This window comes from Salmo salar, chromosome 17, assembly GCF_965601325.2.
Source record: "Salmo salar chromosome 17, fSalSal1, whole genome shotgun sequence".
NCBI classification, from domain to species: Eukaryota; Metazoa; Chordata; class Actinopteri; order Salmoniformes; family Salmonidae; genus Salmo; species Salmo salar.
The window spans coordinates 61,910,726-61,938,322 of NC_138307.1; the positions used below are offsets into that span (position 1 = coordinate 61,910,726).

The following is a 27,597-nucleotide window of genomic DNA, read 5'->3' on the forward strand; positions in this document are numbered from 1 at the left end:
TCTCCAGAGCAGGAGGGAAAGGACAATGACAGGGTACATTTTGGGGATTCTCCAGAGCAGGAGAGAAAGGACAATGACAGGGTACATTTTGGGGATTCTCCAGAGCAGGAGAGAAAGGACAATGACAGGGTACATTTTGGGGATTCTCCAGAGCAGGAGGGAAAGGACAATGACAGGGTACATTTTGGGGATTCTCCAGAGCAGGAGAGAAAGGACAATGACAGGGTACATTTTGGGGATTCTCCAGAGCAGGAGAGAAAGGACAATGACAGGGTACATTTTGGGAATTCTCCAGAGCAGGAGAGAAAGGACAATGACAGGGTACATTTTGGGGATTCTCCAGAGCAGGAGAGAAAGGACAATGACAGGGTACATTTTGGGAATTCTCCAGAGCAGGAGAGAAAGGACAATGACAGGGTACATTTTGGGAATTCTCCAGAGCAGGAGGGAAAGGACAATGACAGGGTACATTTTGGGAATTCTCCAGAGCAGGAGAGAAAGGACAATGACAGGGTACATTTTGGGGATTCTCCAGAGCAGGAGGGAAAGGACAATGACAAGGTACATTTTGGGGATTCTCCAGAGCAGGAGGGAAAGGACAATGACAGGGTACATTTTGGGAATTCTCCAGAGCAGGAGGGAAAGGACAATGACAGGGTACATTTTGGGGATTCTCCAGAGCAGGAGGGAAAGGACAATGACAGGGTACATTTTGGGGATTCTCCAGAGCAGGAGGGAAAGGACAATGACAGGGTACATTTTGGGAATTCTCCAGAGCAGGAGGGAAAGGACAATGACAGGGTACATTTTGGGGATTCTCCAGAGTAGGAGGGAAAGGACAATGACAGGGTACATTTTGAGGATTCTCCAGAGCAGGAGGGAAAGAACAATGACAGGGTACATTTTGGGCCTCCTGTAAGAGCTTGATGAAATATTCAGCGTAGGTCTATAAGAAGCTATTTAGGTTAATAATTCAGGCGTCCATAAGAGTTAAGTGATGTTATACAACAAACTGGAGACAGGGAGAGAATACCTCGCTCTCACCTGTAATTCCCTTAAGAACAGTGCTTTCACCCCAGAGATTAAAAAAAGAGATACTACTGTGCAGTATAAGATATCGGGGACTTCCACAGCATTGGGACCAGCAGACTGTACAATACTGAGGAAGCCCTAAAGATTACATTAACACGATCAACCATCTTAAATGATTTAAATACATAGGAAATGATAGAGCACTCAAATGCTGCATGTCTTAAATCAAATCAAATGTTATTGCTCACATACACATATTTAGCAGATGTTATTGTGGGTTTAGCGAAATGCTTGTGTAAATTATGGCCGTATCCTGACGGACCAATATTTAGAACTGGGCTGGGTGCTATGAATTGGTGTGTGTGTTTTTAAGCAGTGTGCGTCTGTGTGTGTGTATGACCATCCGGTTGCCTTACCTGCTGTCGTGGGTGTAGATCTGGGGTGGGGGGGCTGGGGTCTGTGTGATGGGGCTCTGGTGGGTCAGGGAGCTGGGCTGGGTGACTGCAGGGCTGGGCTGGGTGACTGCAGGGCTGGGCTGGCCCACGGCGGGACTGGGCTGGGCCTGAGGACTGTGCTGCTGGGTCACTGCTGGGCTCTGCTTCTCTGAGCTAGGGGCTGACGGGCTCAGCTCTGAAACACAGACAGACAGAAGTGTCAGACACAGTGAATGATTGACACACACCACAGTATAGACTATGCTAGACAGAGCCACATTAACATTATACACGGTCCATCTACTTCAAAGAACTGTCAGCACAATGCTCTGTGTGTAATCTACAGTAGATGCTCGTCATACCAGAAACACCCATGAAGCATTAAAAGATGGTGACAGAAACAGACATATCACTCGCTGATCCACGCAAATAGTGCCTTAGCCAGAGAGAGAACAACCTCCTTTAAAAAAGGATGTAAAACGGTCCGTACAGTAAGACAACGTGCTGCATTTAAGATGACAGTTTTAACAACAGTCCCTGAAAGTCCCCCCACATCTACAGTATAGAGTTCTCTGCTGACCCCTTGGTCCCCACATTATCTCCAGTCTACTGACCATTGTCCCCTCGTCTCACTCACCTTCCTGTGGTATGATCCGGAGGGTGACGCTGAGGCCGGCGTCCTTGATGAGCTTAACGATGTCGGCGTGGGGCATGTTGATGATGGACTGGCTGTTCACCGCCAGGATGCGGTCACCCACCTTCAGTTTGCCACAGCGGTCCGCCGGGCTGCCGTCGATGATACGCCCAATCTTATGGGGAACGCCTGGGATGGGAGGAGAGGAGGAGGACAACACACACAGAGTGAGAGACACAGATATGGTTAGTTGAGGATGGGTCTGAGTTCAGGCTAATCTTACTGGTTGGCTGCTTTCTTTCCAGCTCTCCCTCTCTTCTTTCTATCTATGTTGCTCACTCTTTTCACATTTCTCTCGCCCCCTCTCAGCTTATGTAAGACAGCTGGCTGTATGCACGGCGAGTGTGGGCAGGGCACTAGAAGGCGACGCGGCGTACTGGAGCCTAGCTACCTCAGATCTGAGGGACTGGTACAGTCAGGAAACCATTTGGAATTGAGATGGGTTAGATGCTTAGAGGAGGAGTACATGATTCAAAAATAGAGGTGTTACATTTTTTATATAGTTGTAACCTCTTCCTCTCAGCAATTTCTGTCAAAATGGATTTGGTTATCTCTGCTTGGAACGACTGTATCTGCTGGACTAAAATGCACGAAAACTCAAGAGCATAATAATATGCAAAGCCTTCCCTTTTAAGGTGAAACTGCCATAAGGCAGTATATTGTAATGTAAACAACCCATGGACACGCAATAACACACACACACACACACACACACACACACACACACACACACACACACACACACACACACACACACACACACACACACACACACACACACACACACACACACACACACACACACACACACACAGAGCAGCACTCACTGATGGCGGCGGTGGTCTCGGGCCGGTTGAGCGAGCTGATGATGACGAATCCAAACCCTTCACTCTCCTTGCGGTGGATAATGACATCACTCGGTGGCTGCTGCACGCTGGAGGTCGGCTCGCCATCTGTGGTGCTGCCTGTACCCATGGCGTCAGTGGGTGGGGCTGCGTTGTTGCCAGGATACGTGACATTGGTGAAGTCGCTGCGTGGGGAGCTGTGCTGGGTGGACACAGAGCCGGGGCTGCGGCCGTTCTCTGGACACGGCTCTCCTGTGAGGGGGAACAGAGAGCTGAGTTTACCTGCTCTGCTCTCCACCACACCACACTGCAGCCCAGCACAGCAGCACAGCACTCAATGGACAATGACTGGCCCTGTCTGGACTGGCTATCAGATCAGAGAAAGGTCATGGTTTCTCACACCTCATCAGCTGTATTGTTGCATCCAAATATCTTTTTATTCCAAAAGAAAACCTACATTGAAGATATATGTAGATACAATCGCTAAGAACTAAGATTCCCTCAAAACCAAGGTGTCATGTTAGCACTCATTACATCTCCTTCAGTGATCAAGGTTGAACTGAAGACAGTGAGACCTCTGGGAGACACAGAGTCTTGACACCTCCAAAAGTGTTACTTTGAATCAAATGTTTGAGGGATGAAAGGCAAGACCACGGACGACACGGATGAGTCAGACAGCCTTTCATGACTGGAGACGGAAGGAGAAGAGGGAGACAGAGGAGGGGAGACGGGATCTCACCAGGGTGGCTGTGCCGGAGCGTAAGCTGACATAAGGGAATGGGGAGATCTGAGGGGGGAAGGTGTGTGTAGAGGGCTGCTACACTCATTACACAGCATGTTCTTGCAGCTCTACAATTCATGGTACAATACAACAGCCGGACTCCACATAAGGCCAGAGAAAGGAAGACTATCAGGCCTTCTTGGAGTAGGATGAATTTGACCCTAGAGGATGATCTAAGGTCAGAGTTCCGTTTTCCTCCCTAATGATTAGGATTAGGAGTTTTCAGGAAACAGATCCTAGATCTGTCCCCTCCCATCCTCTCACCTGGGCCCTGTAGCCTCCTCCTGATGGTGAGGTTGACCTGTCCATTGCGGGCGGCGCCGTGCATCAGGTCGATGACGTAGCGGTGGGGTTTCCCCGCCACCGGGATCCCGTCCACGAAGATGAGCTCATCGCCTGGCCGCAGGCGCCCGTCTCTGTCCGCAGGGCTCTTCTCTATGATGGCCCCAATCAGGATCTGTTTATGGGAAACAAACCAATCAGAACGCATGGAGAGCTAGGGGTAGGGGTTAAAAAGTCGGTTGACCAATCAGAGGGCTGGATTCAGAACAGGACTACATTGAAGCGATATGTAACCATGGTCAAGTGGACAAGAAACATGCAGTGAGTAACTGTATGTGAAATGACATGTATAAGTGGTTGCTATGTCAGTGGTGCTTATGAATAGACACGTGGCTCCATGTTTGCGCTGAGTGTTACTCTACAGACAATTAACCAGTAACCATCCACAGCAGCATCACCAGTCTCTCAGTCAGTCAGGGTTCAGGGTTAGATATGTATGTAGTGGGTTAGAGAGGAGAAAATGACAGGGTTCCACGCCCATCTCATACGAGCCTTCTCACGGGTGTCCGGACTCACAGGCTGTCCCGCCTCGTCTCCCCCAAGGATGCGGAAGCCGAAGCCGGACTTCTGCCTCCTCAGGTGGACCTCCACCTCCTGGTACTCTGCCCCTGGGGTCAAGGAACAGACAATACCTGTGACACGTGTTGACCTTGGAGTGCCCTCAGTCTAATGTCTAGTTTACGTGGAGCCAGAGGATTGTGGATCACACATTGTGGAAGTTAACACATGAAATTAAAGGCACTGTTATTTCTGTGTTTTATGTAATATTGTACAACAGCTGATGGAACTAACACTGTAAAAGTGTGAAAATGTTTTATCAGTGTTATCTCCTAGTAGTTACTTGTTGAAAAGAATCTACACAGGACCGTAACAGCAGGTTTGCATGGGCGGGAGTTTCGGCTTTCCATGGGGACATCAATGTGGTAAATTGGTTAATAGACCAATAACAAAGAGAGTTCCAAACTTCTCTGCCAATAACAGACAGTTTTCAGTTTTCCCCTCCCCACTCAAACCAGACAGTTCTTGCTAAATTCTAGCTTGAGAATGTTTTTTGGGCTAAAAAGCAAATTTTGCCAATTTTAATGGAAATCTATTACAGCAAGGCACTTATTTGTTACCCAGAAATGATTTGATATTGATATAAAACGGCTGCATTTGGCCTTTAATGCATTGCAAATTAAATTAAAGGTTTCATTAAAAAATACATTAAAAAAAATACACAATTTAGAATAATCCCTATTCCTCCCGGTGGGGAGTCTTCTTCAGGGCCATACCTGAGTGGTCCACAGAGAAGATGGTCCGCGGCAGGCCTGGCTCTGTGTGGGGGAGGGAGATTGAGGGAGCACCCATAAACAATAATACAACACACACACACACTGTCTTACAACTGTCTCACTCAGAGCAGACTACTAAAAAGACTGAGACTAGAGCAAGACGGAAAAAAACTTGCCTCAGCACATTGTCTACATCATCCATTACACTGTGGAAAAGATGTGCTTAGGGCATGTAATACAGCTATCTTTTTATTTACAGTATGTGTTAGGGGAGCAGAAACGCATCTGCAATCAGGCCTTTACTGGAAAGCAGAATGATTTGCGGCATAGTGATATTCATTACCCTGAAAACCCTTTCCTATGAAATGAAGTAGAGCGGGTCAAAGTGACTGTGATGAGAAATGGGCTCTATTTACAGCAGGTTTAATCACGGAGACCAGTGTCCGCTGGGATGCCGGAGGAATTAATTGAGGGAGCAAAGATGGCGGATGACACATAAGGAGACTGACTGACAAGTTTTACCACAGAACCCATATACAGTGTTTTAAGTTTATATTAAATAAGATTGCTGGAAAAAATACTCATACATGTGGGCAGAAGATAAGAACAGAATGACCTTGCTGGTCAGAGGTTGATTTTGGTATATTCCAGACTGTGTTGCAGTTTACATAAAGTACACAATTCATAAATCTCCATCTATCTCCAGCTCTTTCACATGCAATGGGATCTCCTGGTTCCCTACTAGAATAAAGGCATCTAATTACATCTAATTATTTGATCACTCTTTTGTTCCTGAGGATATCCATACACAGCAGGAAATATAAACTTGTAGTGTAATCAAGCTTAAAAAGGCTTCTAAAGTTTGTAATATATATTGTTTTTTCAACCCCTACATTATTTTCCATGAATTATAACACATTTCCTGTTGCTGCACGATTATTTTCCAGCTGTAGAAAACCTTATCAACATTCAGTGGAAGCTACACTGACTTGTCTCTGGTTGTGGGGTATGGGTGCATTTTCTTCTCTAACAGCCTGTATTGGTCTCCAGGCTATATTGGGACCAGTCTAGTTAGATAAGGTTACTGAAAAATACCAATGTTCATGACCTACAACTCCCACACCACTGAGGGAAACAAGTAAAGTGTTCCTAAAAGTTGTCCTGTGCCTCAACCCTGTTAACCTGACTGACCAACAGTTTGCACGTGTAGCCTAGCAGCGAACAGCACTTTGGGGGCATGTTACACGGAGGGGACAGATAGATACTTAACACTAAACTGAACACGGACTAAAGAGAGTCAAGGAGAGAAAGAAACGATGGAAGAGCGAGAAACAGAGAGAGAGAGAAGAGATTGAGAGAGAAATGCAGATAGAGAGAGCTGGAGAGAGGGAGAGGAAAGCTATAGAAAAAGAGAGAGAGAGAGAAATTAAAGCTCCAGAGAAAGATTGACCGAGACGCTGGAAGGATTTGACGTGGAGTTCTTCCGACAGCCCTGTCCTCTTTAATAAAGGTTGTGTTGCGTAAGCGTGCACACAGCTCCTCTCTCTCCTCACAGTGTGCATCTCCTGTAGCCTACGACTGACTCAGGCCCACAGAGATTCTACCATAGAGAGGAGCAGAGCATTATCATGTCTACCGGCTAGAGCCTCGCATGTCAATCATGAAGCCTCTATGGTACATCAAGCTGCATGGACTTAACAGAAACTAGCACTGTCACTAGCACTGGTCAAAAGGATGAGTGCACTTTATGTTCAGAATCATACAGTAGATATGACTACTGATGTCAAAAACCAATGGTATACTGTCGTACAAATCTTTCTACAGAGCATATCTTGGCAACTCAGTTAAAAGCTTGGTCGTACACTCAATGAACTGAAAGGAAATCCCTATGCTTGTACCTCTGACAGGATCTTTAATGGCTAAAATATAATTGTTGGCTCCTAAAGTATCTAAGAAGGTCTAAGAAGACAGGTTGCTGGCTGAGATGTTCCTGAAAAAAAGCTAATTTGACTATACACTCTGGCAGAACATCAACTGGAGGCAGAGATCCGCGAGATATTCAGAGATTCCCCTAACGAAGGAGTCTAGGCCAAGTACAAATGTATCAACATCAAGTCATCTGTCAGCACTAAGATAAAAGTATGAACTCTTAAACCGTTGTCATACTCCATCATATTTACAGAAATACATCTACAGACAAAACAACATAATACATCTCATTCTGCAGAACTCAGATAACCCAGACTATGTCCCTATAGGAACAGAACCCAGACTATGTCCCTATAGGAACAGAACCCAGACTATGTCCCTATAGGAACAGAACCCAGACAACCCAGACTATGTCCCTATAAGAACAGAACCCAGACAACGTCCCTATAGGAACAGAACCCAGACAACCCAGACTATGTCCCTATAAGAACAGAACCCAGACAACCCAGACTATGTCCCTATAGGAACAGAACCCAGACAACCCAGACTATGTCCCTATAAGAACAGAACCCAGACTATGTCCCTATAAGAACAGAACCCAGACAACCCAGACGATGTCCCTATAAGAACAGAACCCAGACAACCCAGACTATGTCCCTATAGGAACAGAACCCAGACAACCCAGACTATGTCCCTATAGGAACAGAACCCAGACAACCCAGACTATGTCCCTATAAGAACAGAACCCAGACTATGTCCCTATAAGAACAGAACCCAGACAACCCAGACTATGTCCCTATAAGAACAGAACCCAGACTATGTCCCTATAGGAACAGAACCCAGACAACCCAGACTATGTCCCTATAGGAACAGAACCCAGACAACCCAGACTATGTCCCTATAGGAACAGAACCCAGACAACGTCCCTATAGGAACAGAACCCAGACAACCCAGACTATGTCCCTATAAGAACAGAACCCAGACTATGTCCCTATAGGAACAGAACCCAGACAACCCAGACTATGTCCCTATAGGAACAGAACCCAGACAACCCAGACTATGTCCCTATAGGAACAGAACCCAGACTATGTCCCTATAGGAACAGAACCCAGACTATGTCCCTATAAGAACAGAACCCAGACTATGTCCCTATAGGAACAGAACCCAGACAACCCAGACTATGTCCCTATAGGAACAGAACCCAGACTATGTCCCTATAGGAACAGAACCCAGACTATGTCCCTATAGGAACAGAACCCAGACAACCCAGACTATGTCCCTATAGGAACAGAACCCAGACAACCCAGACTATGTCCCTATAGGAACAGAACCCAGACAACCCAGACTATGTCCCTATAGGAACAGAACCCAGACAACCCAGACTATGTCCCTATAAGAACAGAACCCAGACTATGTCCCTATAGGAACAGAACCCAGACAACCCAGACTATGTCCCTATAAGAACAGAACCCAGACTATGTCCCTATAGGAACAGAACCCAGACAACCCAGACTATGTCCCTATAGGAACAGAACCCAGACAACCCAGACTATGTCCCTATAGGAACAGAACAGGTGGAGCTGAGGCCATTGTTATATTGCACTATGGAGCCCTGACTACTGTTCACGAGGGCTACAATGATTCATTCAGGAGATGAGGTGTGTGTGTATGAGTGTGTATCTTCATAGGTCCACCTGTTCAGAAGAACATTAACCCCTGGAACCCCAGACAGATATGATGGGGCTGTTGTTGTTGTTGTTGTTGTACTAGTGTGTTTCCAGTACTTACGCCTACTATTCTCATAGATAGCCCTGGACTTCTCATAGAGGTCATAGGGGTCGGGCCTGCTCAGATCAAAGCCCTCGGGGAGGGCAGAGTCTGGGACTGAGGCCCTGTGGAGGTGGCGGGTCAGGAAGGGGGCGTTGTGGGGGACAACGGGGGCAGACAGACTGGTCTGGGGGCTGCCCTGACCCCCTCCCTGGCCTTGGGCCGCGTCCCACTGCTCCAACACCTGTAAACACATCAAACATCAGGGCATTGGTTCAGTCTCCACCACCCCTACCCTGGTTCTCACCCGGTCCTTACTCACTGACATCCCTAACTGAACATCCTTGAGATGGATGCAAGGGGGCACTGTCCTGGTACTCTAACAACTTCCGCTTCGACGAACCAAATGAGGTGAGAGCAGATAGCAAGCTATTCATAGTATACAGGTGGGGACAGAAGCCTTCATGGACGTCATCGACTTCATTGACCTCTGTCATTCACTACAGCAGTCTAATATTAGTGGGAGTAGTAATGCAGCAAAGCAACATGAGCACCAGCCGGCGGCGACTAATTAAAAGCAACAACAAAGATGAAGAGAGGAGAGGTGAAGAAACATTTTAAAGGAAATAAAAGATGCCAAGGCTTATTAAAGCAGTGTGTAAATGATGCAGAAGGAGAGAGAGCACAGGCACACTAGTTCAGGGCTTCTGGGAGGAAGAGGGAGGCAGGCGGAGAGCATATTAAACATGGCAGTGTGCCACTGTCGTCGTCGGGAGACGGCAAATGGCCAAAGTGGGCACACTGCGGGTACTGGTCCAGTGTAGGGTGGCTACGGCCCAAGACATTCTATGATAGAGACTGTAGTGGATGCTGGAGGGGCATGGTGATAGGAGGAGTGCAAACACACAGCATTCACCCCCCTCAGAGAATATATTGTGTGTGTGTGTATGTGTGTGTGTGTGTTCTGCAACTATAATGGTATGTAGATGTAGTGGATAATGTGTGGTGTCTCTATTGTGGAAAACACTATTGTGGTGTCGCTAATACAATGCAGAAAAGCCAGCAGTGTTAGTGTCAAAACAGGTTTGTTTTGTCCCAATTACTCTCAGCAGTGTTGAATCCCAAACCACTCAGTGTGCGTCCAGGAGAAAAAGAGAGAAGTGGTCATTTATGCGGGTGTAATACCAAACAATGCAGCTAAATGGTTAAGTGCATAAAATAGGATTTCTCTTCCAATTTCAAATAAGCACCACACTGATTATTTGAAGTGATACACACTATGGCCTATTTTGACAAGCTGAGCTGCTTTCTTGTGTTGTACAAATGTCAGTTGTCTTTAGAAAACAGAGTGGTGTTGATGAGATAGTGAAGATGACACATTGGTATGTTAGGATGACAGTGAGAATGAGAGTTCTCTCTAGTACCACCCGATAAAATGACTCGTCTGATATCAGGAGCGGTATAAAAAGATGCCGCCAAGGCATCTAGTTCCATCGGACCAAGGCAAAATCAAAGTGTTCCCACTCTGCTACCGATCTTCAGAATGTCTGAGTGTCTGGCCGTGTAATGGCAGGGTGACAGTGAGGCAGATCTTATTAAATCTGGACCAGACTATATCACTGTCACTTCCCCTACCTCCTCCTCCAACGTCTCTCTCTCCCTCCATCTATTATACTGTATGTACTAAGTGAAGTATGAAGTATGGCAATGTCTTTCCTAACTGGCTCTGAGAGGGTTAAATAAAATTGTTTTGAATTGAATCTTTCCCCCTCATTTAGTCACAGGCAGTCAGGCTCTTTAAGACTGTATGACCTGTGTGTGTGTGGCTAGAGACTGCTGTTTCCTACACACAACACTCTCAGGTCTGGTCATACATTGATTCTGCATCCACACCAATAGTACTACAAATTACGGTATATTCTGTTCTTCACTCTCATGACTATATGAGAATATACTCATATATGAACAGGCTTTGTTCCAAACTGAATTCGGAAGGCAGGGCATCATTAGTATTTGTGCCAACTTTGAGTCACAATTACAGAACTCCCATAGTCTCTGTTTTTAAACTTTGTATCCATGTTGGAATATTTGGGCTGGGCTTCTTTGGGCTATGGGAATCGTCCTGAACTAATGATATCCAATTAAACCTGGGCTGAACTCTGAGTTGGGGCGGTTGGCAGCTGCTGGTGCTCTGAAGCCTGTTCTGCATCATAGCTCAATGTGTGTGGGGGGGGACAAGCAGGCTGGACTGCCTGCCTGCCTGACTCCATAGCTATTTTCCCAGGCACTTCTTCTCCGGGAGCTCAGATTCAGAATTACCATCAATCTGTTTGAAACTGAGAGATTCAACAAAGAGGAGAACAGAAATGAGCTACAATGAGGAAAAATCCATGTGAGGGCTTGAGAGAGCTGCTGACAAGCACGGATAACACAAAGAATGCTTCTTCTGAGTCCATGGATGTGTGGAATGTTATGATTTGTCGCCGGAGACTCCACAAATGAGCTGGGGTTAGTAGCTGGTTAGCTATATCAGAGCCAAACTAGAACATGAAGTAGCATGAAATGGGATGTGCACACACACATTGTTTCTTGGCAATACACCATGTCTAACTTAACTCAGAGAGTGCTCTGAGAGGCATTGTAGCAGCTCTTCCTTGTCTGGATGACAAGTGTTTATTGAGTGTTTGGGGACAGACAGACAGACAGACAGACAGACAGACAGACAGACAGACAGACAGACAGACAGACAGACAGACAGACAGACAGACAGACAGACAGACAGACAGACAGACAGACAGACAGACAGACAGACAGACAGACAGACAGACAGACAGACAGACAGACGCTAGGTTTGAACAGAGTGTTGTCTAAGAGGTCTCAGACATCTTTAAAGTTTCAGCTTTCAACATGTTAGTACAATCTGTCTCGACAAAAACTAAAAATACAACATTTGTATGACAAAAGATGATCAGGAAAGATAGCTAAGTTAGTAGCAGATCAATAGCAGCCTGGAGATGAAGGAAGAAGGGAAGAATGGATGATCATTTCTTGGTATGACTGTTAGAAAAGGGTTCTCTCACTCTCTCTATCAGGGATACAGAGGAGCTGAGAGAAGGATGGAATGTTGAGGGGACCATGCCAACCCAGAGTCTGGACCATAGATATAGCATTACTAGAAGAGCATCTGGTATAGCAGTTTGCATAGACGTAGACTGTCATGTGCATAGACATACACCACATCGAATGACCATCAAGATGTATTTAGATCATGGCCCATCTGGCTCGCGGTATGACGAGTCTAGTAATTCTATATCTATGAGTGGGCCACTTAACCCTTTCCTCTGCATGTGACGGCAAGAGGAAGGGTCCAACTCAAGGCCAGGATACAGCAGCAGCCGAGACACGACAACAGCACTACAGTTAGTATAAGGGAAGGGAATAGAATATAGTAGTCATTCTCAGCTAGTTCAGAAGATATAGATTTAAGGTTATGTATTAAAGTCAATCAGAGCAGCTCCAACATATATGCACAGTGCAGCCATTTTGTTAACTAAATGAGTCAATTAGAATTAATGGGAGAGCTGAGGCTCGGAAGACAATGCATTTTACCTGTTTAGGGGTCTTCCAGGGTGAATAGTGACCTGCAATAGTGAGAAAACAACAATGTTTAGCCTAGAGAGTAGTGGCAGCCATTACATTAGGTCTGAGCTGGTCTGTCTGTGTCTGAGGGCTTCTCCATGAACTAAAGAAAGATAACAAAACTTAAATGGAATAAAACATTAAGAAACCAATGGAAAGATGACAGATTTACACTAAAAGCAATGAGAGGGCTGCAAAATAATCCCACCCCAAGTGGTGCGATGCAATGTCCTTGAGAAGCAGATTCTTGAAGCACCAGAAAGACAATGGGTCAAAGAGGATCTTACAGTAACGTTGGTCTCCAAGCCAAGGGGAAGTTGAAAACTGCCACCACCACCACAGTACACATAACATTAAGAACACCTGCTCTTTCCATGACATAGACTGACCTGGTGAATCCAGGTGAAAGCTATGATCCCTATTTGATGTCACTTGTTAAATCCACTTCAATCAGTCTAGATGAAGGGGAGGAGACAGGTTAAATAAGAACTGAGACATGGATGGTGTAAGTGTGCCATTCAGAGGGTGAATGGGCAAGACACAAAATGTAAGTACGTCTGAACAGGATATGGTAGTAGGTGCCAGGTGCACTGGTTTGTGTCAAGAACTGCAACACTGCTGGGTTTTTCACGCTCAACAGTATCTCGTGTGTATCAAGAATGGTCCACCACCCAAAGGAAATCCAGCCAACTTGACACAACTGTGGCAAGAATTGGAGTCAACGTGGGCCTGCATCCCTGTTGAACGCTTTCGACACCTTTTAGAGTCCATGTCCCGACGAATTGAGTCTGTTCTGAGGTCAAAAGGGGGGTGCAACTCAATATAGGAAGGTATTCCTAATGTATGGTATACTCAGTGTACACATTATCGTATGTGTTGCTAAATCATCCCAAATAATTGATAGGGGATCATATTGGAGAAGCCTTTGCCAATATTTGGATAAGTATCCAGGCTTGATCTTATAACAGAATTCTCTGTCATTTAATTTGCCTTACAGGGACAACGCTTGGGAGAAACACCAGAGGTGACGGTCTGATAAAATGGGATTCTCACAGAAGTAGAATAGGTCATAACCTTAGAAAACCCTAAACGCTCCCCTGACTCTAAAGTTGGATTGAACTGATGAGAATGATTCGATAGGTGATGAGGCTTCACCATTCAACACAATTTTCCATGGACAAATATAACCTACACAGTAAGTTTATATAATTCAAGATACACACTGCAGCCGTGGTATTCAAACTGTTTCAGCGGGGACCCCATGTTTTCAGGCCAAATTCTGGGGACCTCAATTTTTTTCGGAAGAATTTCTCGCTACCCTGCCCCACCCCAAGTCCAATGACACAACTTTGAACATTTTGATTTTTACATCAACAAATAACCTTCAATGCATTACATTTTCTTCTCTTATCAAAATGAAAAGAAACCAATAAATACATTTACTCAATAAAAAGATGTTTCTCAAAAACGTTTGTATATTGTACCATCTGTCCTAAAAAAAAAAAAATGTTCCAAAAATAATTATACATATATTTTTATTTTTGCAACCCCTACTGCACTTCCCCTGACCCGACTTTGAATCTCACTGCACTACAGTATACAGAGCCGTGTAGGTCCTGTAATTGTGTGAGTTTAGCAATTCATTGCATGCACTTAATTACATCATTTGCTAGCAGTAGCATGGACCTCTGCCTTGGATTGAATCATTCAGGGAACTGTAGTCTCAACAGTCACAGCATGTGTGTGAGATGATGACATAACACAACACTACTGTGTTTGGACCACACACTGCCAGGCCAGAGGGCTCCAACTATTTCTCAGGTAAATATTCATATTCCAGTTAAAGATCTCCACTTCTAATATATCAACATGGATTGTGACTTTCGTTAATTGATTGAAGGCATACCAGAGGTATGTGCAAAGTTTTGGGATGATTTTGGCTGGAGGGTAGTGTGAATGAATTGGCTGTGTTAGGAGTAGGTCATGTGTTTTCAATGGGGAAACAGAACCCCCTCCCCTGATCACTAACATACAGCCATCTGTAAGCTGTAAATAATATGGTGGAAGCTCCACCACTACACTTATATCTATCCAGATCCTTCAGATCTGCAAACACCGGAGGGGAAGGGAGAGTCCTTACCCACCACCACTGTCATTTAAAAAGGCCCAGCTAACATTTACTCAGCAAATGACAACATTCCACATTCTACTTCAGCCTAGAACACATGATCACAACAAACAGAGTGTAACAGATGCAGGAATTCCAGCGGTACTCACCACCGCCAGTGTTCACGCTCAGAGCTATGCAACGCAAGGCAGCAGTCTCACATCAAAAGACCCAGCTTCATAATATATACGGCCCAAACTATTCACTCCACATCGGCCCCCGGAGAAACAGGGAGGAACGTAAAAAACAACAAACAAACAAAAAACAAAGAACAGACTGTCTGTCTACTCAATTCAATTTCCAGCCCCTCCAGGAACAGAACGTTGTGGATGCAAATCGTCGAGGATGGAATTAGCGAGTGGCTGCCTGCGTTACATGCCAGGAGGCTTCCTGGCGCTAGTCTCTTTTTAAGGGCGCAAATCACACCGTAAACATGCCCTCCATCACCAACGAGTGGCACAGCAGAAATGGGAAGTGATCAACAAAAGAGAGGGGGTGGTAGAGGAGGGAGGACGGCAGAGAGATGCAGCGACAGAGAAGACATATTTGCAAACTATCATTCTCTCTCAGTGAGTCATGAATCTGACTGGAGCTTGCCTTGCACAGATCCACGGCTAGAATAAAGATTTTTATAGATGGGGGGGAAATTACAGCAGCTTATCAGGAAGGACTTTAACAATTCTAAAATCCAATTAATTTTTTGGACAGCTCTATCAGCACAGGCACAACATCTATAAAGATGATAAAGAATCCACATTACTGGGTGATAAATGAGAGAGCGTTCAGACGGCAGGCCTGTTTTTTAATGAAAACTGACTCTCTTCACTTTCTCAAAACAAGATCAATCAATACGAGTGCTCTTAGGATGACCTGCTATCAACCAGCATTACTTCAAGACAGAACAACCTGTTTTCTCTGGGAAAGGCAGAGCTACAGCCATCATGGAGGGTACTCCACAGGGTAAACCCATTCTTTGTTAACTTATGCATAGGAGGTGTTTGGTTAGACAGAGATGTCAGCGATTTCCTACGGTAGATCAGCACTGAGATGTATTGAGTGACAGACTCTTGCCTCTGTTCCTGTGAGACGCCATAGCAGAGTCAAATATGTTCTAATACCTGAGCTGCATTTCATTGAGTTTGCCTGGTACAGTAGAACCAATTTTATAGTTCAGATAGGGCAGGGATCTGAGCTAGCACCACATCTGCAAGTTAACCATGACAGGTCACGTTATCATTAGCCTACAGTACTCAAAGTACAGTAAGCTACCTACAGTACTCATAGTACAGTAAGCTACCTACAGTGCATAACACTTGCAATGATGACATTCCACCTGGAGATCTGACAGAATAGAGGTGTCTGAAGTGAGTCATTTGTCACTGAGCAATGGGACAGGACCATGTAAAAGCAGCGGGACAGGACCATGTAAGAGCAGCGGGACAGGACCATGTAAGAGCAGCGGGACAGGACCATGTAAGAGCAGTGGGGCAGGACCATGTTAGAGCAGTGGGGCAGGACCACGTTAGAGCAGTGGGACAGGACCACGGTAGAGCAGTGGGACAGGACCACGTTAGAGCAGTGGGACAGGACCACGTTAGAGCAGCGGGACAGGACCACGTTAGAGCAGCGGGACAGGACCACGTTAGAGCAGCGGGACAGGACCACGTTAGAGCAGCGGGACAGGACCACGTTAGAGCAGCGGGACAGGACCACGTTAGAGCAGTGGGACAGGACCACGTTAGAGCAGTGGGACAGGAGAATATAATGACCAGAGAGATTAGGACCATGCTGCCCCGCCAGTTTTACGGTGACTCTACTGCTCCAATGAGACCATGCTGACTCACTGCAGTTTCCTGTGGCAACTAATCGATGACCTCGGTGGAGCACTGAACAACTGGGCCTGCCCATGGTCCTAATGCCCCTCAGGATATTAGGTAGTGTATACTGTATGCAAGGAAGGGATACTGAATTTGGGGGCTTGAGAGCTGAAGTACTGCTGACTTTCTTTTCTACCTTGATTAATTGATTGGCTGGCTGAAGTTTGAATCACTTCCTGATTAGAAGAACAATGATAAATAGCTCTGATGTAAAGTGTGACTGTCAGTGAGAGGGCTGACATATTCTGTCTACGGCGAAAGAGCTGTATGCTAAATGAATCAGTAACATACTAATGGGACTTAGTGCTGCCCCCGTACAGTTAATAAGTTGATTGAATCAGAGCCATACGAGACCCTATGTAGATGTAGGTATTTCCAACATGACACGACACACCTGCACACGCGTACACACACGCATGTGCACACACAGATACACAGCACGCACACACACACTCACAACAGGGAAGAGCACAATAATATCACACCGCAGGCTAACAGCAGGCCATGTCATTATTTAAATGAGATTTGGATAACACTACGATTTGATGGAATCTTGTATAGCTTATGAATATACATAAAGCCCACAGGGACGGTTAGCTACTTTAAATAATATCTGCCGCATGAAAATTGATTTTGTTGCATGCTGGTTCCATGTTCACTCCCGTGTTCAATACAGTACCAACACACATCCAGCTGAGGAACAGTAGAAATGATTCAATCCACATTACAGGTCACAACCCAATCATTTCTTTATCCCTACTACTCGTATAATAGAATCACACTTTAAACACACTCCTAATAAAAGGGCCTAGTTTCGTCAGTGGAGCCATTGAGCCGATCCAGGTTAAGCACCCTACTTAGACTCCCAACACACTTTTGTGAAGCCTTAACCCCTGACTCAAAGAAAGTGATCTTAGCACCACTCAACCCTAGTAAATGTGTTTAACCTCTTCTAGCCCCGCTGGGATCTGACCTGCCTGCTCACCTATAAGCCATTTGGATGTCTCTCCCACCTCTCTCTTCCTATTCCTCTCTCCTAGGGCCATTCTGATTGGCCAAGGATTCCTGCAGCGGCACAGGGCAGTTCTGGATTGGCTCAGGTCTACATGGTGCATGTTGGTGGAGACAGAGCTGTGGACATGGCTGTTGCTGTTCAGCACTGTGCTGGTCTGGCAGGCAGCCTGCTCTAGTGCCTCTTACTGTTAGCCAATGAATCACTGTCTGGCTGTGTGCTGAATAATCCCTGTGTTGCTGGGCGGCGCTCATTGATTCAAAGACTCTCCATCCCTCCCTTCTCTCTCTCTTCGTTGTGATAGTCATCTCTGGTCCAGCCCGGAGTAAAATATAGCCATCTTAAAGAGCATTAGGAGGGAACAGGACAGGCCAAGTGAGCAAGAAAGACTAGAATGACTCACACACTGGCACCATCCGTCAAGAGAAAACCTCAGTGAGAGAGTGTACTCAACCAGTAAACAACTATTGACCATGTATGGGTGTATGAGTATGAGTGTACTGTGTATACATATGGATTTCTGCTGGTGGGTAAGCATGGGTGGGCGAACGTATGTGAACTTCACAATCCTGCCACGTCGAGGCACACTAAACGGACATGTCTGAAATCCTCAAATTAGTGTTGTGGTGAAGGCAGCTTGGGTAATGGCGTAGATAGGCCTTAATGAGGGTGTCTGCAGCACACTCCCTAATTAGTGGCGCTGATGAGAGGCACGGCGGCTATTTGTATTGGCAGAAACAGGCCGGGAGTCAGCGGGGAGTTGAAGGGATGGCTGAATATCCTAACTTTATTAGGAGAGCAGGACCGTTTAAAAGTGATCCCGCGTAATTCACTGGATGTTAGGGATGGTAAGTGAGTCCGTCTCTGATCCATGGAGGAGAGAGTAAACGGTGTGGACCTCCTCCATTCCTGATGAGTGTTATGAGAATTGATACCAATACAAGTGAAGACATACACATGGATGCACACACACACGAACAAACACACGCTCACGCACACACACACACACACATTCACATTGCAAGCTCAAGTGACTGCACTGATAACATCAATTCAGCTGTCATAAGGTAGTTATGAAGTAGCAAACCATGAAGCAATAATGAACAACTATATGACATGAACAGCAGAAAGCTATGGGCTAGAGGCACGGTGTAAACACAGACATTACATCCACAGTGTATGTACAGCTAATATATGTGTTTCTGCTACCATTTAGCAATGATGATCACTAACGCCACTTCAAATACTATAATATTTGTGGAGACATGGTGAAGAAAAAAGACACATTCAATTAAGTCTTCACACAGTGACAGTGGTTGCAACTTTCACGGCAAAGCTCATCCGTTGAGTACTGGTGACCATGACAACGTGCAACAGGGCTACATCATAAACAAACAAACGCACGCACGCATGTAAGCAGGCACGCACACACACAGAGTGCTGGGCCCTCTCTAAAATTATACATCTCAAAAGTCAATAGCTTTCAGAGATAAGAGCTCTCCCTCATCATAGTTAAGGAGGCCTGTGGCCATCCCCAGACAGACAGAGCTGCTGTGGGGTAACTCAGCTCCCACTGATCATTTAGGATCTCACTAACTCTGTCTCTGCCTTTAATGGAGGGGTTGGCACGGCAACCCGCCATAAAAGAGCCACAACAGCGCCGCGAGGCTCTACACGGACCAGAAATGTGTGTGTGTGTGTGTGTGTGTGAAAGAGATGAGCGTTTAATAATAATGTTGTCATAGCATCCCTCTGGTGACAGAGGGTGTCAGTACTAAACACATCCACCAGATGGTGTTGTCTCAGTGTGTTGTGAGGCTGGGAGGTGGTAGACTGTAGACACGTCTGGAGCCGTCTGCCTGTCATTAGATGAGCCGCATGGCAGTGCTAGCCACACAACCATCTGGCCCCACCACACACACACACACACACACACACATGCTCATACACGCTCATACACACGCTGCTGCACAACGGACAGAGCCAATGCATAATCAACTTAGTTAGCTAGTCCTCCCTCTGCTCTCTCTCTCAGTTTGAGAGTGTTTACCAAATATATGAGCTGTGTGTATGTGTGTGTGTGTCTGTGCCATGACACAAACAAGCCATTTGAGAGTCAATGAGAAGAGAGGACATGTTTGCTAGTTGAATGTAATGTGGTGACAGACATTGGTGGTCACCTCTTTACTCTCTCTCTGGGCAGTGTGTTGAGTGGAGGCACAGGTCCTCAGGGACCGAGACAGGGGCCATTTTAATTAGAATGTATGGCCCGGGTCCAGTTCCCTGACAGCCCAGCCAAATCACTGGGCATTAAGAGCTGGAACATCATTTCAATGGAATAGTGACAGTTTTATTAGGGCCGTAATGGCCTGGCTAAACGCTGGAAGCTCTCATCCCTGATTGGTTTGATGGGAAGGAAAGATATTTTTTATGTTTTCACCCGAAGCAACCGAAGTTAAGGTCTGGGAGCCGGGAGGGAGTGTGAGCTATTGGCTGCAGGGGTTGAGGTCATTTCCATTCCAATTCAGTTCAAGTTAGGACATGAGGTGAATGTTTGAAACAGACTGAATCGTGTCAAGTGACTACTATGACCTTTCAACTTCACCGCCTGTCTGTCACAAGATGTCCGACAAACAAACGTTCCACCGTGGCGTTCTGCCTCAGGGTGGTGGTGTGGAGGAGCTAAATGGTGCTAAGTGGATTTGATGTAATGTGACTAAATCTACATCAGTTAGCTAGCTGCTTCATGGGCCAGCAGGCAGTGCTTCTAGGAGAGCGCACTGCTTTTGACCACAGATGGGAGGCTCTCGCTCTCTGTGTGTGTGTGTGTGTGGGTGTGTGTGTGTGTGTGTGTGTGTGTGTGTGTGTGTGTGTGTGTGTGTGTGTGTGTGTGTGTGTGTGTGTGTGTGTGTGTGTGTGTGTGTGTGTGTGTGTGTGTGTGTGTGTGTGTGTATGAGCATCCCTCATGAGACAAAAACAACTTAACAATCTCAGCACCCAATCCCTTTCTCCACTTCCTGGTCTCACATCTTCTGCTTTCTTCTCTCCTCCATTCCCCTGCTTCCCCCTGTTTTCATTCCGTTCACATGCACTCTGTGGGGCCCTGGATTACATGCCAGCCTAATAAAGAAAGAAATGTGCAACTGACAGTAAATCAATTCCTAAAATGACATTGACCTTTCTCTGTAAGTTAGTCACCGTGGAGCTATCTGCCTGGCTCTCTGACTATTAGTCTTCTACCAGTTGATCAACAATTATTGACAGGGTGTGTGTGTGGTGGTGGGGGGGGGCAGTGTAATGGCTGAGTCATTGTGGGGCATTATTGCAATCATTGACTCCAGTAAATAGGGCAGGAGGATTAATGGGAGCTTCCTGATCACAGTAGGCTTAACTACAACTCATGTCCTGCTATTAACCTCTACAGTGGATGGGATCATTTCTACCTTATATTAGTAAGGGAGAATTTTCGGACTTTGACCAGTGACATTGAGTTCCATATACAATTGTATCAGATTTCCTACCCCAATTCTAGCCCAAGTAATGTACCTGTATAAGCACAGCATTCATATTACTGATCTATCTGATGTGATCATCTATACAATACAACACTCCAATCATCCTTGAGGAAACAAGAGGGAAATCATAGTATGACTCAGATAAAGATGGCTAGCCTGTTAGCAGCCTGTTTGACATGTTGTCTGTTAGCAGGCCTTTCTCTCAGACAAACAAGACAGAAATAAAAGCACTATAGCGCAAATGATCAACTAGAGGTGGCTTGTTAACATTCTATATCCTGCTCACGTCATCGTCTATTTATTTCACGCTGTAATTCTCTGCACACAAAAGTCTTACATACTTTTCTAAAAGAAAGGTTGCAGAGCAAATAGAAAACAGACACCTTGAAAATGAGTCAGCGTTTTTATCAAGCAGGAAATGCAATCAATAAAATCTCCACCTAGAGATACAAGTGGATGGGATCACTCCCTCTCTCTCCGCCATGAGATCGCTCTTTCTCCCCTGAATGATACAAAACCATAGTGACATCACATTAAATAAGGTTCATCAGATATTGGGTTCCATATAAAATCTTAAAAGTTGCAATATGCAGAAATCGCTCCACCATTTCCTGGTTGCAAAAATTCTAGTAATTCGCCTTATTTCAGTTTGTGTGACAAAACAAGCAGTCATTGTGTAGCGAATCATTGTACCATCTAAACCGCTATGAAATATATTTTACATAACCATAACTATAGTATTTTCAGCTGTTTGAAGCTGGTGTACAAAACCGAAAGCAAAAGACGCAAAAACGAAACTTAAGAACGGTAAGCATAGAAATAGCGCACATAGAATAGGTCTACACTCGATAGCTGTGTTCAAATACTCATACTAACCACACTAACCATACTATTTGTGATGTGAATTGAGTATATAGTATGCTTATTGGTCATAGTATGGATATAGTTAGTATGCCAAAAGTTCCCGGATGTCATACGACATTCTCCAAAATAGGAAGTATACAAGCATAGGACACTATTTCCATACTTTAGGGCCCATAATGCAATTCTTCAGGAAATGGGCATGGCTTCACATCGTTTTCAGATTTGAAGAAAATGGCGAAAAATATGCAGCCTAAGTACAACGAGAGCGGATACAAATTCATTGCTTTAACTAATTATGACAAATGTTAAGAAAATGTTGACTAATGTAATAAAGTAATGACTTTTCAAATAAGTTACCTTACACGTTATGTTGGCTGACAATTTGTTAGCTACATTGTCCTTACGAACCACATAGCATATCATTACAGCAGTATGTACCGGTATGTTGTTAGCTAGCTACCTAACGTTAGTTGGCTACTTATACATCAAACTTGCCAGTATATTAACTATAGGCTAACTAACTACCCAACGCTTATTGACTTGATTATTCCCGTCATTCTTAGCTGAGCTAAATGGTATAGTCGTTGTGCGCTCTCAATGGACATTCGGGTGTTTTCGTAAATTCGCTCTGTCCATCTACTCCCGTGTGGCTCAGTTGGTAGAGCATGGTGTTTGCAACGCCAGGGTTGTGGGTTCGATTCCCACGGGGGACTAGTACGGAGGAAAAAAATGTATGAAATGTATGCATTCACTACTGTAAGTCGCTCTGGCTAAGAGTGTCTGCTAAATGACTAAAATGTAATGTAAATGTAAAATTTGCAGAATAAGGAGTTTACGAGCGCCCAATACCCGTTGAATATTGTCGGTGTCAGTAAACGTTAGGGAAAAAAAGTAATTCAATTGTTGCCAGCAGCACAGTTACAGTCACCAACGCACTGGATAACATGAAAACTGCCTAACCAGCTCTGTTAGAGTGAGTAAAATGGTCAGAGTTGTCTCATTTGTGTCTGGAAGTAGCTCGCAAGCTAGCCAACGTTAGCTTGGGTGCTTGATTGCCGCTGTAAGGTCAGAACACTCAAATCAACCCTACTCCTCGGCCCGGGCGTCCGGTGTGCACTCCGAGAGCAAAACACTCTGAATTTACAAACGGACAATCTGATAAAGCTCGAAATTTACAAGTGCACTCTGGCACTCCAGATTGAATTTAAGAACTCACCCGAAGTCGTAAAATGTCTAACTAGTAATTTGTATGCTAACTAGATAGCAAGATATTGCATAGCAACAGCATCAACTTTCAGTAGACAGGCGAAGAGCTAGTACGCTCAACTGAAAGGATACTGTTTGTTTACAGTACACTAAAATGAACTAATAGTATATAGTATATACTCATTAAGTATGCAGTATACAGTATGTTAGTAAGGGTAGCAGCTTATATCTTGCTCACGTCATTGTCTTTTTATTTTGGCTGTAATTTTCTGCACACAAAAGTCTAGACTCTGCACACATACTAAACTTTTCTAAAAGAAAGGTCACAGTACAAATAGAAAAACTTAAAAACCTTTAAAATGAGTCAGCGTTTTTATCAAGCAGGAAATGTAATCAATAAAATCTCTGTTCGGATGCCAAAGAAAGAGCGCAAGCTAAATATGCACAACATGAGTCCTTCAGAGTAAATGGAAGGTAAGCACTTTTTCTCCGCAGTAAGTAAAGTAAAGTAGAGTAAAGATCATGTGAGAGTAGCTGAGTGTCAGTCAAACACGGCGGTACTGTATAATGGGTTTCTGTGGTCTTAGGACAGGACACACACACACAGACAGGACACACACACACACACACACACTCACCTGGACCAGGTCACCAGGAAAAGTGAGAGAGAGAGATAGAGAGTAAAAGGAGGAGAAAGAGAAAGACCGTGTAAGAGAGAGATATACAAGATATACAGTCGTGGCCAAAAGTTTTGAGAATGACACAAATATTAATTTCCACAAAGTTCGCTGCTTCGGTGTCTTTAGATATTTTTGTCAGATGTTACTATGGAATACTGAAGTATAATTACAAGCATTTCATAAGTGTCAAAGGCTTTTATTGACAATTACATGAAGTTGATGCAAAGAGTCAATATTTGCAGTGTTGACCCTTCTTTTTCAAGACCTCTGCAATCCGCCCTGGCATGCTGTCAATCAACTTCTGGGCCACATCCTGACTGATGGCAGCCCATTCTTGCATAATCAATGCTTGGAGTTTGTCAGAATTTGTGGGATTTTGTTTGTCCACCTGCCTCTTGAGGATTGACCACAAGTTCTCAATGGGATTAAGGTCTGGGGAGTTTCCTGGCCATGGACCCAAAATATAAATGTTTTGTTCCCCAAGCCACTTAGTTATCACTTTTGCTTATGGCAAGGTGCTCCATCATGCTGGAAAATGCATTGTTCGTCACCAAACTGTTCCTGGATGGTTGGGAGAAGTTGCTCTCGGAGGATGTGTTGGTACCATTCTTTATACATGGCTGTGTTCTTAGGCAAAATTGTGAGTGAGCCTACTCCCTTGGCTGAGAAGCAACCCCACACATGAATGGTCTCAGGATGCTTTACTGTTGGCTTGACACAGGACTGATGGTAGCGCTCACCTTGTCTTTTCAGGACAAGCTTTTTTCCGGATGCCCCAAACAATCGGAAAGGGGATTCATCAGAGAAAATGACTTTACCCCAGTCCTCAGCAGTCCAATCCCTGTACCATTGGCAGAATATCGGTCTGTCCCTGATGTCTTTCCTGGAGAGAAGTGGCTTCTTTGCTGCCCTTCTTGACACCAGGCCATCCTCCAAAAGTCTTCGCCTCACTGTGCGTGCAGATGCACTCACACCTGCCTGCTGTCATTCCTGAGCAAGCTCTGTACTGGTGGTGCCCCGATCCCGCAGCTGAATCAACTTTAGGAGACGGTTCTGGCGATTTCTGGACTTTCTTGGGCACCCTGAAGCCTTCTTCACAACAATTGAACTGCTCTCCTTGAAGTTCTTGATGATCCAATAAATGGTTGATTTAGGTGCAATCTTACTGGCAGAAATATCCTTGCCTGTGAAGCCCTTTTTGTGCAAAGCAATGATGACGGCACGTGTTTCCTTGTAGGTAACCATGGTTGACAGAGGAAGAACAATGATTCCAAGCACCACCCTCCTTTTGAAGCTTCCAGTCTGTTATTCAAACTCAATCAGCATGACAGAGTTATCTCCAGCCTTGTCCTCGTCAACACTCACACCTGTGTAAACGAGAGAATCACTAACATGATGTCAGCTGGTCCTTTTGTGGCAGGGCTGAAATGCAGTGGAAATGTTTTTTGGGGGATTCAGTTCATTTGCATGGCAAAGAGGGACTTTGCAATTAATTGCAATTCATCTGATCACTCTTCATAACATTCTGGAGTATATGCAAATTGCCATCATACAAACTGAGGCAGCAGACTTTGTGAAAATTAATATTTGTATCATTCTCAAAACTTTTGGCCACAACTGTACAGACAGAGAGAGAGAGAGATGGGTATATGAAGAAGCTCTGCTACATAGAAAGAAAGACAGGAAGAAGCCAGCCGGTTATGGAGGCCCCAGGGTTATTCTTACCTCCTCCACCCCTCTGGATGACCAGGCTTGTCTCAGCCCCGACGGCACACTCCTTGAGCAGCTCCACCACCTGGGTGTGACTGAGGCCCTGCACTCCCTGCTGGTTGATGTCTACGATCAGGTCCCCCTCACACAGACCAGGACACCCCTGGGGCTCCAGCACCTGCTTCACCCTCTGGCCCGTCGGGCTGTCTGCGATGGTGAACCCAAACCCTTCCGCCCCCTTCACCATGGTCAGCGTCAGCAGCTCTGCCTGCGTCGCCCCCGATGACGCCATGGACACCGAGTCCTCGCCGTGCGGCCCGCCGGGCGTCAGGGAGGAGCCGTCCAGGTGGGTGTCGCCGGGGTGCGGCGGCGGAGGGGGTTGATGGTGGTGGTGGGTGTTGAGATGTTGGTCACCGTGCTCCTGGACGAAGCGTGCCGTGTGCGAGATGTAGTCCATGTAGCTGTCGTAGTTGGAGCGTCCGTTGACCAGGAGGGGGCGCTGCTCCATCAGGCCCAGGGGGGAGAGGAGGGTGGTGGTGGTGCCGGCGCCTGGGTCCTCGGGGTCGTAGGGCAGCTGGTAGCCACGGCAAAGCACCAGGGTTACGCTCTGCCCGATGGGCACTGACTGGAACAGCTTGACCACGTCGGCATGGGTGGTGCCCAGGACACACACGTCATTGATGTACACGATGACATCACCTGGAGGAGGGGAGAAACACAGCCAATCAAGGCCAAATATTGTGTAGAACAAGCATGGTTCTTTATCATGCAGAATCGGTCTTTGTCTCAGTATCAATACGCTACATTTCTATCTAAAATGTAATCTGAACGTTGCATTCTACTGAATAGGTCCCAGCATTACTGTACCTGAATTAGACCTCAGATAATGGACAAAACCATTAGGCACAGAAATACACTAGTCAGTGAATTGTGTGGTGGACAAACGAGTGAGATTTGCCACACCTCATCACTGTACCTATCACTACACACTCGCAGCTATGTAGATAACTCAACTATTTATTGACAATTAATACACAAAAGCTCTCTCTCGCTCTGACAAAGTGCCATATCTTCTTCTGTCTCCGGTGCTGCATTCAATTTAATATTGAATTTTGTGTTCTGTCAAATGAGATACGGCTCTATATTTCAAAGGATGTTGATTAAGTGGGAGAACACAAGGTGGCATCCATATTTAATTTGTCTCGCCGAAACGCACTGCCCAGGTTTATAATGGCAATCATTATTTTTCAATTATAAGCATAATTATTATGAGAGAGAGAGAGAGAGAGAGAGAGAGATGTATGCACAATTACCATAGATGTTTGCAACTCAGCACAAACAGACCTGGGAACCAGGCTACTTAGCATACCCTGTCATTGTCATTTCCTTTTTGTGTGGAGACAGAACGCGCTCAGAGTTTAAATGCAGGTTTATACTGACAGAGCTAGCGTTAACGTATTCCTGGAGGCAGTGTGACGTGCGGAAGCGGGACGGTTTAATTCATCTGGGTAAATATGGACAACATTTGCCTGGAGCCCTGGTGTCACAATCAATAGCTTCACACGCTCCTGGAAAACAAATGATGGCGCCATGACCTCATCATGCCCTGGCCGCCGTGGCCCAGGAAATCATTCTTTATGAAGGGGAACGAGGAGGGACACCACTGCAGGATTTCACACGCATTTTCTCACGCACCAAATATGCATGCGCATACATACGAAAACACTCACACAGTGCCACACACACACACACACACACACACACACACACACACACACACACACACTTTCTCTCTCCGTCTCTATCCTCCGCTTTTCTTTGACTTCTAG

General features: G+C 45.5%; 1 protein-coding gene across 1 annotated transcript in view; it reads right to left on the reverse strand.

Moving 5' to 3' along the window:
- The window catches only part of LOC106576364 (membrane-associated guanylate kinase, WW and PDZ domain-containing protein 2-like), a 271,642-nt gene that overhangs the window by 12,798 nt on the left and 231,247 nt on the right, over positions 1-27,597 (reverse strand). Inside the window, 9 exon segments of the mRNA XM_045699968.2 lie at positions 1,449-1,662; positions 2,104-2,289; positions 2,988-3,257; positions 4,051-4,243; positions 4,621-4,736; positions 5,403-5,444; positions 9,120-9,342; positions 12,708-12,739; positions 25,784-26,467. Coding sequence (XP_045555924.2) covers positions 1,449-1,662; positions 2,104-2,289; positions 2,988-3,257; positions 4,051-4,243; positions 4,621-4,736; positions 5,403-5,444; positions 9,120-9,342; positions 12,708-12,739; positions 25,784-26,467 — 1,960 coding nt within the window.